This window comes from Ptychodera flava, chromosome 21 (assembly GCF_041260155.1).
Source record: "Ptychodera flava strain L36383 chromosome 21, AS_Pfla_20210202, whole genome shotgun sequence".
NCBI classification, from domain to species: Eukaryota; Metazoa; Hemichordata; class Enteropneusta; family Ptychoderidae; genus Ptychodera; species Ptychodera flava.
The window spans coordinates 16,004,927-16,024,127 of record NC_091948.1 but is presented as its reverse complement, the minus strand read 5'-3'; the positions used below and the strand labels follow the sequence as shown (position 1 = coordinate 16,024,127).

The 19,201-nt window shown below is 36.3% G+C and overlaps 1 protein-coding gene across 2 annotated transcripts in view; it reads right to left on the bottom strand.

The window, feature by feature from the left end:
• Nucleotides 1–19,201, bottom strand: part of LOC139121541 (centlein-like) — a 56,694-nt gene that overhangs the window by 12,859 nt on the left and 24,634 nt on the right. For both annotated transcript variants that reach the window (XM_070686525.1, XM_070686524.1), the window contains exons 5-19: nucleotides 17,340–17,383; nucleotides 13,293–13,377; nucleotides 11,782–11,863; nucleotides 10,122–10,225; nucleotides 9,718–9,774; nucleotides 9,255–9,352; nucleotides 6,417–6,526; nucleotides 6,163–6,215; nucleotides 5,329–5,454; nucleotides 4,171–4,271; nucleotides 3,311–3,377; nucleotides 2,235–2,414; nucleotides 1,739–1,857; nucleotides 1,292–1,417; nucleotides 467–653 (exon numbers count right to left, since the gene is read on the bottom strand). In XM_070686525.1, coding sequence (XP_070542626.1) covers nucleotides 467–653; nucleotides 1,292–1,417; nucleotides 1,739–1,857; nucleotides 2,235–2,414; nucleotides 3,311–3,377; nucleotides 4,171–4,271; nucleotides 5,329–5,454; nucleotides 6,163–6,215; nucleotides 6,417–6,526; nucleotides 9,255–9,352; nucleotides 9,718–9,774; nucleotides 10,122–10,225; nucleotides 11,782–11,863; nucleotides 13,293–13,377; nucleotides 17,340–17,383 — 1,539 coding nt within the window. The remainder of the gene's footprint in view (nucleotides 1–466; nucleotides 654–1,291; nucleotides 1,418–1,738; nucleotides 1,858–2,234; nucleotides 2,415–3,310; nucleotides 3,378–4,170; nucleotides 4,272–5,328; nucleotides 5,455–6,162; nucleotides 6,216–6,416; nucleotides 6,527–9,254; nucleotides 9,353–9,717; nucleotides 9,775–10,121; nucleotides 10,226–11,781; nucleotides 11,864–13,292; nucleotides 13,378–17,339; nucleotides 17,384–19,201) is intronic.

The following is a 19,201-nucleotide window of genomic DNA, read 5'->3' as shown; positions in this document are numbered from 1 at the left end:
TGATTACACTTTTGAGTGCAGTTTATAACTGACACTGAAATAACTAGGCTAAACAATGTTAAATGCATCACATTTATGTATAAATATGATTTATGTATATTATATGTCTTTTTTATGTATAAAGGATCAAATGTTGACAAGATATGATTCACCTTGAAAACTATAAATTTGAAGTAGATATCCAGGGTTCTCCACAGGGGGATATTTAGGGGTGGGCCATCCCTGTTTTTTGAGTAATCTATTCATATGTTAATAACTGTATAAAAGAATACATCTTAAGGTTTTGCTAACGACACACATTGATTTTATGAGGATTACATGCCCAATCGTTTGTCAGTTGCCTATCAAGATGAAAATTCATGTATCATTCTAAAACATATCACTGCTTGAAATCGGAGTATCCAATTATTGTATATCAATCTTATTACATCATGACTAAGTTGAGTTATAAGTTCACCACAAATACCTGCTTTTTGAGTTCCGTCATTTCTTTTCTCTCGGCATCTTTCACTTTACGATTTCTCTCAGCTTCGGCCAACTGAACTCTCAGCTGTTCTTTCTCTTGATGCAAACAGTGCGTCAGTTGCTCCACGTGAGTCGCGTCTGAAGCCGTCTGGACTTTGAGAAGGTCTAATTCTTCCTGTAAGTTCATTCTAATAAATCAAATAAAAATAACATGATGCTGATGATTGAAAAAGAACAGTTATCTGGATCTCATGTGATATGAAATATATAATCTCAGCAAATGAGAGAAACTATGATAATTAGTATATAGTTTCGATAAATCACTTTTTTAATCCTTTGAGCGCTGTGATTTTTTCACGCCAAAATTTTAGTGCAATATTTTACCAATTTTTATGAATTTTTCTGTAATTTTTTTGATAATTTTGGATGAAATGGACATCATATTACAAAATTTCCGCAAAAATCTGAGAAATATTGACTGTTTTTTTTATATGGGGAACAAAAATAGCCTTTGGCGCCCAAAGGGTTAATACTAACAATTTTCACACTTTTTGTGTTCATGTTCAAAATCTTTCTGCTGTCACCAACTTTAAGATTTGCACTGGCTAAATGCAATCCCAACAAATATCTTCTGTTTTGATCTTTCACTTTGAACACAGTGGCTATGGCACTTTGATCTCTGCTTGGGATGCCAAACTGGTAATTCTTGATTTTGAGAGCTGCGTCACAAAACCCAGTGATGATGACAATTGACCCTCATTACTACATCCTTCCTCCCTGCATCTCTAATGGTATATTCCGCGCAAATGAAGTAGCCATGACTGACCTGTCCATCAACAGATTTCTATTTTGTCCCTTGAAGTACGTCAATTCATTCCAGACAGTGTCACTGTCTTCTTGCTGCAGGCTGCGTGGATCCGAACGATGCATTTTCTTTCTCTTCTTCTTCCCACTGAAAACCCAATGAGGCCACACATCAATATTTTTTTCTCCCTGTATGTTATTTTTTGACATCCAGAGCTTGGCCAAGACTGAAGCCATGTGACTATAGACATGGATTCAAGTTCATATTACCCTAGAAATTAGTTTGTTCTGATGGGTAAACTTTTATGAAGTCCTACAACTTGAATAAAATTTCAAATGTACCTTACTCGACACCTGATGACCTAATTTTGAGCGACATCAGTCAACACGAAGTAACTTTTCAAAGCTGACATGTTGAACACATACCATTATCGACAGTGAATGAATGATTTAATCTCTGGTCTTTTACCTTTGTCCTTCTTCGTAAGTTTTGATTTGTTCTTTCAAGATGTTGTAGTTTTGTTGAAGAGTTCTCAATCTGTGCAGTCTTCTGTTATGCGCAGCCTGGATCTCCTCGCACTCTTCATTCTTGTCAAGATAAAATGGACCAAAAAAATGACAACCGGAAATTTTTAGTCGAAATGCAGAGATGAATGTGATAGAGAAACCAGTGGCCAAATATCTAAACATTTCATTACTGCACTGATTATTATCAGCATTCTCAATTGCATCTGTACTGTCATTCTGAGCCTTTTGTATACAAGAGATATCTTCTTATCCCAATGATGGCTAAAGTACTAAACAAATCCACTGTGAATTTTCAAAAAAAAGAATACAAAATAACTTATATTGTCAAATATTCAGCACCTCATAAACCTCATAAATCTTTAATAAACCATCAATATTGCAAAAGCGGCCCAAGAACCACTCTCAACATTGCGATAAAAATTGTTGATAGACACAACCTTGAGTTCTAAAGCTTGTTCCAAGTTTTGTGTCTTCTTGTTGGTACTCAAGCCTAGAGATTTTCTTGTTTTGATTTTTGGTGAACTGGCATGCAGAGGTGATCTGATCGGTGACACGGACCGTGACCTCACGCTGCATTTCTGACTGGTATGCGGGCTGGACATTCCCTCAGTATAAATCTAATATAGGATGTAAAAAAAATACCAAAACTTTACAAGACTTTAATGACATCTGATTTGGCGACAAGGTAAGCTGTGTTTTTGTCTGGTTGCCACTAGGCTGATAGAGGGCTATGTAGAAAGTCGACAACCATTTGATGGATAATTTTTTTTAAGTCATCACCAAACACTGGATATTATCCACCCACATGCGTGACTAGTCTCTGTGGAACTTGCACAAACAATTCTCAGAAAATGTTCCTTCAGCAAAATTACCATCACAATCCCGACTGAAATGGATACGTATGCGACCTTTGACCTTACATTCTCCCATCATGCCCTGGGGCGCCAACGGTTTCAACACCTGCTCTTCCTGTTACTACATCAAACAGGAATTCAGGGCGATATGTTACACCATTCATTGCGTTTTAACTAATGATGATGACTTTGCAGATAGGCAAATGTCAGGTGTATTTGTCAAATTGTGTTAAAGAGCTAGACTTTGCTTGTTTCAGGCACTGAACACAGCTGCTAATGTCTGGATGCACTTAAAAGGATAAAATACTCCTAATTTTTCAAAATTAAAGAACCAATTTCGGAACAACTTGATAGTTATTCCGAGTTGTGGTGATATTTTCGTGGAGTAAATTTGGCTGCCACAGCTGCATTTCTCTTTTTCACCACCTGAGGGCATACTTGCCTTTGCACTGCACACCTTTAAGCACAGACAGATGTCTTAGCAAAGATGACTACTTTGGAACGATCACACATTTTATGGCCTTGCTAAACACTGTAATGCAACTATTTTGAAAGTGTTCCTTTTGTAAAATGGACAATTCTACCTCTTCCATACCACAAATTGTATAATTCATGTTGTTCTGAACTTGGCAATCTATTGTGGAATATTCAAAGCTTACCTGTTTGCTGACTGCTGAAAATACGTCTCGTTTTTCAGAATTTTCCTTATCTAAACTGTAAATCAATCTGAATGAAAAGAATACATTTTATTCAAACCATAGTGCTCACTTTTCTTTTAATTGTCAACATACAACAAACATAAACTGGACTGAGGAACAAAAAGTTGCCTTCTGTCAAATGATCGTGAGATTTGACTCTTTTGAAACAGTCAAGCTGATATCATGTACGGTACATAGCTGTTCTGGTAATGGCTATTGAATACTAAAGTAACTGTTATAGTGCAGTGATACCATGATGAAAACAGTAAAATAAAATTAAAAACTTTGAGTTTGAAATAACAAATCATCCCATCATGCATTTCAAGAACTGAAATAAATTATTTTTACATTTTCCTGCTTTGAAATGATGAACAAGTAATACCTCATTTGACTTGCAAAGTTTATCACAACATTTGTGTGATGAACAGTAAAACTTAAAACAGACAAGCATTGTCTTAAAATTACTAGCCGTCAACACCTCTGAGCTGAGAACAGTGAGACAATGTTTTGACACAAAACACTGAAAGTTATCCTTCAGTGTATGAAACAACAATTCATCATGAAACAAACCTAACACTGACATTACTTTATGAAATAAACCTAACGCTGAAACTACATCATGAAATGAACCTAACGCTGATGCTACATCATGAAATAAAATAAACCTAGCACTGATACCCCACACATTGTTAATAAACACTGTTCCTTCTAACAGAATACAAACATTGTAACTTTGCCATTTCTAGCAGCTTTGAAAACATTTAATTTGATATATGAAGCTGAAACCAGACCCCGCCGATATCTTTCTGTTCAATTTTTACCTTGATTTTTCTTTGAGTCTTTCCTTCAGAAGATCAATTTCTGTTTGCAGGCTTGACATCTTGCACTCATTAACGATGCAATTTTCACACGTCTGGATTTCCTGTGGAAAGGATGCAGACATTAGACAGTCAGTAAGCTAATTGTTGTGGAAGAGCATCACCTCCAGTCCGTCTCCCACTCCATTTCTACATCAATTCTCAAGAATTACCCGTGGAAGTCAACAAGCCGGCTGCAAGTCTAGTAGCTTTCTCAAGTAGCCTGCCTCTAGGCTGTCCATGATATTGATTTAAGGACTGGAAAAAAAAATACTAACAGCGTCTTTAAGCAGAGTAAGGTTCTCCTAAGGGTAGGTCTCTGAACTTGGAGCTGATAGTGAAAAGGGACATTATGCTGCTGTTAAATTTCTTTTTAATGAACAGAAGTGTAAACGTAGAGCAATAGTTTTTGTCATGTTGAAAGAAATCTCAAATGATATTCTCAATTACATCACATATTGCATTCAAATCATTCTAAGTCACCGTATCGTCAAATTCAAATTTGGAAATTTTCTATGGTAAATTTTACCAAATGACAATCAAGCGCCCATCATAACTGTACTACAGTAGAGTGTACAGTAGGGGGAGTTTTTCAGATGCTCAAATTTTCACAATACTATTTTCGGTTTGCTGCTTGATTGGATTCATGCTGAAGCTTGTGAAGCAAATAAAATCCCCACCGTCTTGTTTTGAATTAAAGTTAACATAGGGATGGCAGCCATTTTGAATATAAAATTTTGGTATATTTAAATAATCTGTTTCTCTGTTACCAAAATTTGTGCAGTGACCCCTGATTAATGTAGGCTTGACTGACGAACCCTGGGCCTAGACTGAGGTACAGTACAACTCTCAACACTATCCTAGGGGGTATGTTTGCATTCACTCATTCATCACAAATAGCACCCCCAGGCAAGCAATGATGAATATCGCTAGCAAGATGATGCTCAGCTCTGTATTTTAAGGTGTACCAATTTTTATTCTGGATTTTGAAAGAGAATTGTTGAAAGTTTCCATGGGGAAAGTTTGAACAAAGGGTTAAACCTTTCTTTTTTGAGATGCACACAACCTTAAGGTGATGTCTGTTCGTTGGAATATCTACTTGTCGGAATAAAAGACACTTACTGCGTCCCATGGTGACAGGTTGACTTGGAGTCCGATCGTTTTCTCTGGCACACTTGCTAGTTCTCTTTCAGCTCTCTCTAAAGCTTGTTTAATGGTTTGGTATCGAGAATTCAAATCAGCGTACATCTACAGACAGGGTGGCATAATTGAGAGCAAAAGCTGAATGTGACGACGTATTTGATTGGAAGATTGATACAAAACAGTACAACACAGATGTTTGTCAAATTTGCGATGGGTGTCATAGGGATCTACAATGCCTACCATCTCAAATAAGTGGATGACGTAGTATTATAACCCAGAAATTACATATTTCACAGCTGTTCATTCATAATTGCCCCACTTCACCCTTGTATCAATATTCTATGTTTCTCAGCTTTCATTTCTGAAACCTGAGATCTCAGAATTTCAAAACAAAAACACTGAAAGTGTTTACACTTTGAATACATCTGACAATTTACAGAGCTTCTCAACTTTGTAACGGCAGACAACAAAAAATGCAGAGGGGGAAATTTGAGATGAATATCAAAAGAATCATAATCTGCAACCAATTTGAATGTTGTCGGTCGGCTGATGTATGGGGGCATACTGTTGACAGTCAGTTTGGATTTCTGAGTCTGGAAAACTAAAGGCGGCAAGATCAACTTCTAAAAATCTGAACGGGAACAATTCTAAGAATTTTTCACGGTAACTGACAAATCACTAGTTGGACATAAATGTCACAGAAAGATGACCAAGAGGAAAAACCCCGAGTAAATTTGACAAATGTACATCAAAGTTACTTTTCTTGTGTCTGTAAACAACGAACACAGTTATTGATTAATAACCAAAACTCACAGCCTGTAGAGATGATGCTTCCATTGTGTGTGCTTCTTCCTGATTTTTCATGACTGCAAATATATCAATCAAATTAAAACAATGAAATAAATAACCAACAAACAAACTTTTATTAATTAACACATACGTACAACAAGCCATGTATATATCTGATTTTCAAATTACGCAATAATTTTTTGACCACTTTCCAGTGACATAAAACTTTTGGTGAGGGAAAGTTCTGAAGTCATTCTCTGATTCAGAAAGATTGTTACCTTGTTGCGTGTCAAACTGAAGGGACTGCAGCTGTTTAATGAGTTCTCCTTGCTGAGCGGCGTGGCCTGAACATTGACTGTGAACACTACGCAGTTCAGATAACTCTTTCCTAAAGCCAAGAAAACAAAACAGGAAAAAAATGAACCTAAATGTTGAATATGGTTTGCACTGAGACAGTGATTAAGAAATTAAGTCCTGAAAATAAAGAGATCAGTGTGATTGTGAAGTTTGAGTTACTAGTATGCCAGTTTTTTCTTGCTTCATGAAGAGGGTTGATAAAAGGGAAACACGGGAAATTCAGAGGGAGACAAACAAAGAGATGGAATGGAGAATAGAAAGAGCAATAAAGACAGTCAAAGACATAGAGACATATAGACAGAAATAACAAAGTGTGCATTTTGATGAAGAATAAGTTAGTAATACTCAAAGATAAAACTGCTTTATAACTGATTTAGCGATTGCTAACACAACACATATAATAATGTGATTATAGAACAATGAGAGCAGATATATCTTCTGGTTTTGAGTTTTAGTTTTGGGGAAAATCATAGCCAATAACACAGCCATTATACAGTAAAGTATACATTTGAATGTGCTTTGGAGGTGTAAATTGGATTTCCCGATCAACACCTGATGTGAGACAGAATCATGAGCTACAGGCAACATGTCAATGTGAAAACTGCTCCCCTTTACACAATTGGAACCATTTACTTAAGTTAAAATCCCAACTTAATCCCCATCTAGGCCTGTAGGCCATCTGCTGGCTGCCCAGCACCTCACATCATGCTCGCTGTCTAATTCTCGCTCTAAGCTGGACGCTAAGTGCTAGACTGTTTTGAAGGAAGTTGCATACTTGATTGGCTATTTGCATACAAGTTGGAGCTCTCAAAGATGGCCGCCTACAGCTGTGCCGCCTACACTAAATATGGCCGCCTGGTAGTGCGCACTGGCTGATACGGGATATAGAATACCAGCTCACGGCAATAGTGACAAGAACTGTTCAAAGAGTATTACAGTACTTCAAGGTGGCAAATCAACTGAAAATGTCAACTGTGTCTTTTAGAAAGTCGCTGCCAGCTATATCAAATGTATCGTTTTCCCTTTCGGCCTTTACTTGTTCACTTCTTTAATCGCCTTCCCTCCATCTGTCTCATTTATACGTCCTGTTGATCGGGCCTGATGTCAAGTTAACTTGAAATGTAAAACTTGTGAGCCGCTAACTTACAAGGCAATCAAATGTAATTTGCTTCCCTGCCACACAGATGTACCGTACATCAGGGCAATTTCTGGTGATCTTTAGTTTTTGTGACTCTCACTGTGAAATTTGAGTAACAATTATAGAACACTCTGATTTCAGGACTCATGACAATTATAGAACTTAAATTATCACAATTACGCAACTTGTAAACTGAGATTTAAACTGGGCCAATACCTCTATACGTAAACTTTGCATGAACTTCCAGTCAGTATAATCACCATATGCTGGTGTCTATTGTTCTTCTTCACATAAAACACAGATTTAACTCCTTGACGACCCGCTTACTGACAGAAATTTTTTGCGCCATGATGAAATATGGCACTGTATACTTAGAGTGCCTCTTTTTTCTGATTTAGAAATGTTCTTTCTGTAGTTAATCTATCTCACTGTCATTGAAGAGATATTCTGTTTTTGGTTCAGCAACACCATGAAGATTAAGGTTATCTTTGATAGAAATTTTCCATCATTTCCACTGTACTGGCATAGAACGGATTCGGCCGTGATATCTCATGAAGTATTGTCACTTTGGCAAGAATATGCCCACAATATCTGTCCTAAGTATTAACCCTTGACCTTGACCTGCAAAGCTCAGGGCAACTGGTCTGGTCAACCCATCTTTTCATGACATCAACACTATAATTATCTCATACTTATAGCAAAGCAATTCATCTATTTGATGGAAATTAAAATGGTTGGAAACCATCATATGCTAATGATATGTGTGTTTGCTACAAGTTAAACATAACCACCAACAAGAACACGCATGTGTTTGTGTATTTCAAATCACTATGGGTCCCTGGCCCTTTGTACATTTCTTTTCAATATAGAAAAACAAGTGAAGTAGGACTACATGTGGTGCACATTCAATTTACAGTGTAATACAGTGAGTAGAAAAAATTGGTTTAAGAATTAAGTACAATCCATCTCACTGAGAAAAGATGCTCTTTTTTGAAACATGTAAAACAAGTATTAAATGTGAACAATTTCTAATGATGTCTGCCTATTTGGTATTCATGAGATCCATGAATTTATATGGTGAAATTTGTGGCTGTGTGCAAAAGTTAGGAATGTTCTTTTATCATGATCTTCATTACATGAACAAACGACAAGAAAATGAAATTCGCTTTTTACAGCATCAAGACATACGGGACATTTTCCCATATGGAGTTTTACATCAGTATGTCCAAAAATACAAAATTGCTATTGAGAAAGACAAACTAGAGACACATTGTTGTAGCAATGGATTACAAATACTACCAACAGTGATGATTGAGAATTGTACAGTTACACCTTTCTGACAAACACTGCAAACCTTCACTACTGTTACCGAGAAAAACTTTTTAAATACAAAAAATGACATCAACATATACTGTACTGACATCAACCGGAACACATTTTGTCATGACCTCAACTCATCTTGTCATAATATCTACATATCTTGTTAGTGTAAACGCAACATGACATCTGAACAAATAAACCTGAATCATTGCTACCTTGTCATTCAGTCATCAAAAACTATTTTATCTTTTAAATTATCGATGTCGTAACAAAGATGCAACCTTACTGATTAATTTCTCACCTCAGTTTCTTGTTCTCTCTCTCCTTCATATCAACTTCAGTTTCCTGTTTGCTGATTTCCTGTTCCTGTTTCCCAACTTGGTTTAATGTATCTTCATGCTGCGTTCAAGTTAAAAAAAAATAAAAATGTTGTTACAACACAACCTTGGGGCTGGCTTAACTCATCAGAATGATGTACAAAGTTAAAAAATTCCAACAGCTACTTTCAACTTTCAGTTTACAGAGTCTGTGAGGAAGGTTCAAAAATACAAAGAGGAAAAAAAGACTTTGAACCGTAGTGCTAAAGAGAAAATCAGAAGTCAGATTTATTTATTAAAAAGAAAATAGTGATAGTTCCTGGCAGGTATGTCTATTTGTACATTATAAGCAAAAAAATTGAAGAAATTAAAGACTGGAATGAGAATAAGAAATATTTACAATGAAATATGTAAGATCAACAGGTACAAGAACACAGAATTACTAACCTCTTTTGATAACTCATTATAGCGTTGTCTGACATCATGCAAATCATCTTCCAAAAGCTAAAAAACAGAAATACAAGAAAGTCAGAAAGAATAATATATTTAAAAGTGAAAGGTTATCATTCTTTTGTTGCCATTACTGAACTTCATGTCAAATCTGGGAATATTTCCAGGATTCAAAATGAAAACTCTTGATTGCACCTAATCTACACTAAATTGTGGTCAAAAAATCAGCGGAATATTATTCTTCAAAGAGAAATATTCTCATTGTAGTTCAAGTTTAAATGTAATAAATGTGTGATTACAGGACTGATGTTGAATGCCGACCAATTAAAAGGAACATGTTCTGTTGACAGCCAATGAGAAAGTAGCTTTGAAAGTAATCTATAAGCTTGTCCTGTCTTTACCTTAACTCTGTTATCCAGTTTGTCATTGGTTAGTCTGAACTTGGCCAGTTCTTCCTTGGCTTTGTCGGCCTCGATCAAATGTTCAGTCACACGTTTAGTCAAACCTACAGAAAAGGTAATAACATCTATCAAAATGGAGTTTCACCGTTCTGCCTTGAGACCGACCCATAAAATTCTCATAAAATCCGCTTTTCAGGTCATGGCAGCCAAAGGCCATAATAAGAAACAACATCAAAATGGCAGATAGTTTCAAAAGGTGATATGATAGAGCAAAGGCACGCTGATATACTCATTGACAATTGCCTCAAACAAGATACACCATGCAGATCTGATTGTTAATCAAGCTTTATTTTGTAATTATACCCATGACATTTAAGTCAACATTGTTTTCAACCTCTGGGTATCAAAGATAAAATTTGTACCCGAGAATGAGAGGACAGTTGTAATTTTTGATTTTGCAATAAAAAGCAAAGAACCAGGTGCGAAATGACAGGGCTGTTGTTAATATGATTCGCCCACTTCAAAGACTTAAACATGCCAAGGTGGTATGGGGAAAATGATAGAAAAACATGTACGTACAACGCAAGGTAGACCTGTACACTGATATTAAATTTGTACATCAAAACAGATACATTCATGACTTTACAATCTTTTTGTGTATGAATATTTTCCTGCTCTTCAAAAATTGAAAGGAAGTTTACTGTCTGATGCAATAATAAACTTTTTTTCATAAATTTCAAATGATAGAGTTAAAAATGATACTGAGGTAAAAATGGCCAAATTGTTATTGCATCATTGTCTTATGTTGAACAAGCATACTGAGAAAGTTAAACTCTTGGTCTTTAGAATATTTAGAATATTGTATCTGTCATACTAACTTTGAATAGAAAGACATCTACATTTGCATTTAAGGAAAAAACAGATTTATGGCAATTTATGGCACTGTCCATGTCACACTGAACAGTAGATCAATATGGCAAATCACCGAAACTTACAACTGGAAATAAAAGTTCTCTTAGAAAATGCGGTATTGTATCTCATCAGATCTTGGTCTGTTAACAAGTCTGGAATTACATAAAAGTGGCAACTCAGTGATGGCAGAGTTTAAAGCTTAGCTAACTGTAGTACCAAACCCATTGACAACAGTCATCATCGAGAAAAGCAAATCTTTTAGGACCTGAACAATATTATCAGCAATCTATTATGTTTTCAACAAATTTCAAGGTGAGCCTAGTATATTTCCAAAAAAGATATTCTTTGGTAGAGTTCGCAAAAAAGACAAGTCTCAACCAAATGGCATCCTTTTGCAGAGTTTGCAAGATAAGTCCCAACCAATCAGAATCCTTCACAATGCATCATGGGAAAGCACCTGCTCATTATAAACATGTCTTTACCGCATAGGTGAAGTTGAAGCACACATGGGGATTCACAAAGTATGGTGTCCTCTTTTACACTGATTTATTTTAGGAATGGGTGACATACAAATATGTGCCAAACTTTGATAATAACTGACAGATGCCATAAAGTGGATTTTTTAAAGAGGTTAACATTTGCCAGTATTTCTGTTGTTCCGTTTGAGATGTGATTGAGTGGTCTTCAGACAGCGACTACAGCTGAAAGAGTGCTCGGTTTTTATCTGTGGAAATTTTTGACAACACACCTTGCTTATCGCGATCCAAGTTATCAATCACCTGGCGGTTCAATTCCTCGTTGGTTTTCAATCTTGATTCCCTGGACTGCACCTGAATGACGGGGATCATGCGCGGGAGAAGAGATAAGATTATGAGGAATGTGACAACATGGAAGTGATTCAAGCTATCCAGCGATGGGTCCCCCGAGTCGGCCAATGAAGCGTGGCAGGCGGATCACAGTCGTTACAACAATGTTATGATGCTCAGCCAAAATGACTGATTGCTTAATGCGTCTGGCAAATATGGATCATTGGCACGGCAACTAGGATACATGACAAAGCAATCAGATGACATGTTCTCAGTAGCTTTCTAATACTGACATGCTCGGGGTCATGTACCGACACATCATGGGTCACAGCATTTCTAACAGACAGATATCCTAACACTTTAATCTTCGCCAGCATTTCTGTATAAATTTGCTATCATCTCTAAAAAGCAAGGCATCGTTCTGGGCCATATTTTTCCATCAAACGCTCCTAAATTGCGTCCTCATAATCGTCACTTTCAGCAGCGGGTCATAAAAATGAGATGTCTACTTCACTCAATGTTTTCCAACTCATTTGATGCTTAGACTCTTTAGTGGGAGTCAAGTATTGTCATTTCATCGCTGAACTGAAATCTGTGATACATCATCAGCTGAAGTGAAATTGGTAACACTGCGGTCACGGCAACTGACTCGCATTTTTAAATCAGTGTGAATATGAAAAAAATAAGGAGAAAAAAAAACAGAGTTCTGAACAAGCATTGTCTGGCGGAAATTAAACAGTCTGAACTGCTTTTCATGATGCCCACTGATTTAGACTTCTTAGTCATGTGTACGAGTAAAAATCAAAAATATGATGGCTTTGTGTAATGACAAAAATACAGTTTTAGAACAATGTTGTCAATAATTGCAATGACTTCACTCATAACCGAAGTGATAAATATTACTGGGCAGTAATTTATTATAAAACTCAGATCTCAAAATTAAACAACTATTTCCTGTGCATGTGTTCCCTTCATTTGATTACTTTCAGCTGTGAGAATCTTCAAATAAACAACTTTCCCATTACTTTCATATCAGAATGGTTGTGTGGACAAAACCTGACGAGGCCTTCCATTTGAAATGCTAGAATTGCTCACACATTAAGGTAAAATGTGCCTTGGGGAGGGACAATTAGACTCTTAAACTTCCACGTAAACTTCTTCATACTTTTCCTGTCTTTCAAAAATTTATTTTTCCCCATTAAGGAAACACAGAGATGGTGGCCATTTTGAATTTTAAGTGTTTGTAAATATTGGATAATTTGTTTCTCCAGTACCAAATTTTTGATTTCCCTGATTTTGAAAAGAATGTTTTCAAGTTTCCTTATTATAAGTTTGAGCAAAAGTTTAAGTCTTTCAATTTCAAGGTGCGTACTACGTTAATACTAGCAATAAAGTTAACAAATTTGAAGGATGTGCCCGGCCTCAGGCCAGTGTGGTGTGTTTGTTTGCTTACCAATTCCTCCAGTGATCTGACTTTGCTTTGGAGTTCTCTGTTTGTTTTTTCTAATAAATCTTTCTCACCATCCAGTGCAATTTTTCTGCAGAGAAGTAAAAAATCAAAACAATGACAGATGGTTACGGCACTATATTTACTTGCATGCTTTACACTGAAATGATAAAATTTGTAGAAATTCTCTAGTAATACACTGGAAACAATTTTTCAGATTGTATTGCGTTCTAGTTAAATTATGTGAAATGAGACTGGTTACACTCTTCTTATATAACAAAGGTTATATGAATCCCTTTCAACTTTTGGACATTCCATTCATATAGTCGGGTGGATTGCATAATTACATTACAGGAATAACATAAATGTGACGACTGACATGTTTTGCAAATAGTGATATCAGTATATTTATGTGAAATCAAATGCACGAGGATGTGATGAAAAATCTGTAAACTACTATAGCGTATATATGATGTCATAGCAAACACCAAGGATTCTCCCTTACGAAAAATGTTCTATAGACTTAATCTATAGAATCTTGTTTTTCTATAGAATTCTATAGAAAATGGTGCCAATATCTGTAGTATACCGGTATCTGTAAGCTATAGAACTCTATAGAATTCCAGTCTTTTTGTAAGGGCTGCACTGTGATGTTACAGCAAACACATAGGATTCTGTGATGTCATAGAAATCACCATGAATTCTGTACTGTGATGTCACAACAATCACCATGAATTCTGTACTGTGATGTCATAGAAATCACCATGAATTCTGTAATGTGATGTCATAGCAAACACCATCGATTCTGTACTGTGATATCACAGCAATCACCATGAATTCTGTACTGTGATGTCACAATTAACAATCACCACGAATTCTGTACTGTGATGTCATAGAAATCATCATGAATTCTGTACTGTGATGTCACAGCAATCACCATGAATTCTGCACTGTGATGTCATAGAAATCACCATGAATTCTGTAATGTGATGTCATAGCAATCACCATGAATTCTGTATTGTGATGTCACAGCTGACAAACATAATGAAAATCTTGGCATAAGATACTTTGATTTGATATGATCAGTCAAGATATACATTGTTCTTTTTTGTCTTGCCCATGAATCAATGATATCAGTGCCGGAGCTTTATATGCACTAGTATGACACACAGACACATATACAGAAATCAATGTCTTGTCTTTTAAAGGCAATACCATCTTGATTTGTGAATAATCAGATACTTTTAGAAAGTTTTACGCGGAACACATCACACTTGTGAAATATACGTATCAATAGTGCAAAAAGGTACAGTTGGAAGTATCTTAAATGTGATGTAGTGCAACCCCGGTGAATTATATACTTCAGTGCTAGGATGTCAAGCTTGCATCATCGGGGACATATGGTTGTCTGTGTTACGCCATAGAATGCATTCATGCCAAGCGATATAGTATGGTGGGCCCTGAAAGTTTGTTGATTTGTTAGGCTAGGCACAACAGACAGAAAAGTACATATATTATGATACAGTAACGAAGTGTTGTTTTCAAAAATGTTTCCGCCATTTTCTTTCAGCTAGGACATCTGAAAAATTTACAGTTTTATACCAGAACATGCTCCATTCCAAATTAACAGTTCTATACCAGAACGCATTGCCATTCCAAATTTATATGCCATGAATTTACTGGGACCTTGCAGGGGTTGACCAGTCCTGCCCTGCTACTCCGCATCTCAAAAGTCTCAATGCAGTACAGAGTTACTTAGCCTTGTACACAATTCCCAGTAGCAGGAGCAAGTATGATTGATACACAGTTCAGTCCTTTCCCCGAGACACTCCGTTTTATGGGCTCAGTTTGATGTATGTCCAGACACGATGCCGTTCAACAGACGATACCAGGGAATTACAGTCTCAGCGAATAGAAATCAGAGCAGTCACAAATTTTTGGTCTGACAATGACATACTTAGCAAGCGGACATAAACATTGCAGACATACAGTATGAAATATACCATCCTTCCCTTTTCAAATTTTAGTTTGATAGTTAATCGTTTCAGAATATTTCATATCTACTTAAATATATTTATTTTTCAATAAGATAATTGCTCAAAGGCTTAGAGAAATAGGAGAATTACAGTATATTTTTAGGGTTATTTTTCACAATTTTCCTGCAAAATATGCATTTCAAGAATGTGTTTGATGGAAAAAAATACAATTCACGCTCAACATTCACGGAAATCACAAAGTCTGAGATTTAAAAATTACATCAAATTGTTTTGGGTTAGACATCAATATTAAGTTAATAAATATAGGCACACATCAATGCACACACACAAACAATGAGGTTTGAATTGGTGTTATTGTTTTGGAAATACACAAGCACACATTGAGAAAAGCTCGCCTGCGTAGGATATCAAGATTGAAATGGTGCATAATTGTTGAGATGCGCACAGATTTCTCATTCTCTGACTCAGACCCTGGAAGCGTGTCATTTGTCCTTTGTGCGGCAGACACCATTCTGATAACTGCTTTCCTAAAATTACACCAATTTTAAACATGAAGCATGGGACCCTGCCATGTCCTGGGGCAGAATTTGGATTGTGCATTTGAATTTTATTATCATATAAATTATTTTATCAGTGAGTGGAAAAAAGTAAGAGTTTAGCTCATAAACGGAGCTTTTAACAGGGAGCTGCTAATCAGTGAAATAGTGCCCTCAAGCAAAACTGCTTCACTGGCAAATTTGTCTTCAAATTAAATTTGCACAACAGAAATGACTTTATGACTTTCTCTCAGAATTTTGGTCTGACATAAATTAAACTGACGCAGTGCCTCTTAAAATGCCGTCCTCATTTTATTCCACATGCATCCATCCTGCAATTGGTTTTAATTAACAATCAAAAGATCTGTTTATGCCGGATGGTTTACGGTACACAGCAAAACAGGAAAGCCAATGGCATCAATATCAAATTGCTGATGTTTTACCATGGCAACCATAGGGAATTTGTAATTTGAATAATGTTTGTTCGACAAACAGTGTCTAGAGCTTACCTCATATCAAAATTTGACATTCTATTTCCCTGTCAAGAAACAAAATTCTGAAATATATCCATTTTCATATCCCAGATACAGTTTAATTGACTATGGAACAACTTTCACAGTGATCTTTATAATGTGTTCCTACATTTGTATCGAACATTATGATATCACTGGAAGGACTTCTTTAAGAATCACAATCAAAATTTGGTATTGACCTTTTGTTTGGATGTCCTCTTTGGACACAAGTTCATCAAGGAACAGAGAGCTTGTTTGATTGGTGCATGTGGGGAAAAAACCCACGAATTCTAATGATAGTAATTAGCATGAACAGTTGATGGACTTTCTTCCCTTTTCCATCAAAATTTAGTCTATTTCCATGATTTTCAATGTATGGTTTAACTCATATAAATTCAATCAGAGTGTGGGTTGGGGATGAGATGAGGGGTTAGTTACATGTTCAACCACAAAACAAATAGCTAGCTTGGATCAGTTGCATGATGGGACTAAAAAAACACTCTTTGTACTGTCCAACTTTAAAAAAAATTCAAATCTTCATGTAAAATAAATGGTATGGAAGAGTAAACGCTTTGAGTTAACCCAACGTCAACTTTTGTTGCCTATATTTAATGTACACCAGTCAAATTTTTTTCAGATTTTTGTCAAAAGTTTGATGAAAAGCTGTAGCCAATGGAAAGTGATGTCTGTTTGGTCCAACATAATAAAAAATCTTACAGAAAAATTCATGAAAATTGTTAAAATGTTGCAGTAAAATTTTGTTGGGAAAAATTACAGCACTCAAAGTGTTAATATCTGCACAATGTCTAATGTGATGGAATTCTATCCTCAACATTGCAAGTGATTCACAGAGCAATGGATTTCTCCTTCAACACTGCATCCTACTACCTACCTATTCTATGTCAATAGATTAAACTGTGCAATAGAAAACAAGCGGGGCTCAACCAAATAGAGAGAGCTGAAGGGGTCAAGGAAAAGTGAGAGTGCAGGGGACGAGGGAATACGCACCTGGCCACGAAGTCATTGAGTTCTGCTTGTTGCTGGGATAACAGCTGTGAAACAAAAAAAAACACAAAGTTTTATGAAACAAAATGAATTAAATATTGAAAACTACTCATGGAAAAGACTAGACGCCCACACTGAAAGGGCTAACTGAACTTTATGGGGGCCTTGAAGTACAAAGGCAAGGCTAAATAATGTAAATCTCTTAAGTGTTGCATGCATCGATGATTCTAGCAAAGTTGAATTGTGTCACCGGCAAAGTATGACAGAAAACCTGAATCATTTCTGCTTGAGTTGAAAAGCGTCATAGGGTAAGCATTGACAAGGAACTGACTGATTCTGTCTCAAAGTAATCTCTCAAGAGTTTATTGTCCTTTTTGTAGACACTTTTCAACAGATGTAAAATATGTCCACTGTCTCCACTGGCAATAGATGTAATGTGCAGCGGTGAAAAGGGAGCAAAACTGATGTCAATGTGGCTTACAAAAGCGAGCATGTACTTTCATTAAAGTAAATACTGTCAAGTCATCATATATGTCTCTTCTTGAGCAAAATATGCAAATTATCTATTTTTGTTTATTTCTTTCTCAAAATTTGTCTATGCCATAATGTCATGGCCCAGTCTTTCAATTGCCTTCAGTAAAGTTTAACTTCCTAGCATCCAATTTTAATATGTTGCTTAATATGCGTTTTTAGATTTTAAAAAATGCATGTGCAAAATGATTTCCATTTAATGATCGTTAAGATTAACACAACAATTTCAAACCTCCCATTAGTTTTAAGTCTGTACAGTATAGATACGGTACTTCTTAAACATGTCCAGTTCTGTAAGTGTGTGTACCTACTGCCCGTGTATTCTAAAGTCAAAACATTGGTTTTAGTTCAACGTTCTCTGGAGAGGGAAACTCCTCGGCGGAGGAATTAATTCTGCATGAACTCAGAGCAGATTAAACGCTTGGAAAATCTGGAGTTGGGTCGGCAATTGACATAGAAACTTTGAGGTTAATTAGAACTGAAAGATGTCACAACTACGGCTCCTGGAATCTCAGACACCAATTCCCCGGTGATACTCTTAAGTCGTACACCCTACCTCGGCAAACATGTGCGATGCACCCGCTGCAAATGCCAGAAAACTCCCCGAGAAAATTGAGAGCAAAACCAAATTAAACTTGTCTGATTTCCCCTGATTCTGACTGTTGTATCCAGAGTATTCCAGTGTCTCGCCCAATCTACTTCTAAATTGGTGCGTGTCAAAATCAATTGCTGAAAGTTTTACTTTGTTTGGACGCAGAGTCACGTACAACTCTGCGAGAGCTGGAGCTCTGAGAGATATCACATAATGTTACGTACCTTGTCCATTTAACGACGAGAAGTGAGTTAGTCTACTACTTGACTTTTTGAGGGCAAGTAAATTGGCCTATTTTGTGGTAATGTGACACTTAGAGACTCTTTACACATGGCATACATTTATGATAAGCTTGATCACAAATACAAAATCATAACTACATTTTTTTCCTCTCACACGTGTAAGATATTGACTAAAAATGTCTGTAAAGATTCTTGAGAGATGATATCGTTCTGATATTTATACATGATACAGTTTATGCCATTAATCTGGTGGTCAAGACAAACTTTTCTTACACAGCAATGCATGATGGGATATCTGAAGGTACAGCAAGGACTGGGGTGAAGAGAACAGAGACAAAAAAAAAAGTGAGCTAGGCGACAGAGCAAGGTATGCAATCTCTTAATATGTATGCATTGATATAGGAATGATTTCATGCATGGTAAACTCATTGATCAACAATCTGTGCAACACAAACAAGCTTTCAAAGAGGAACACACTTGGGAGATGTGACAAGCGGAGA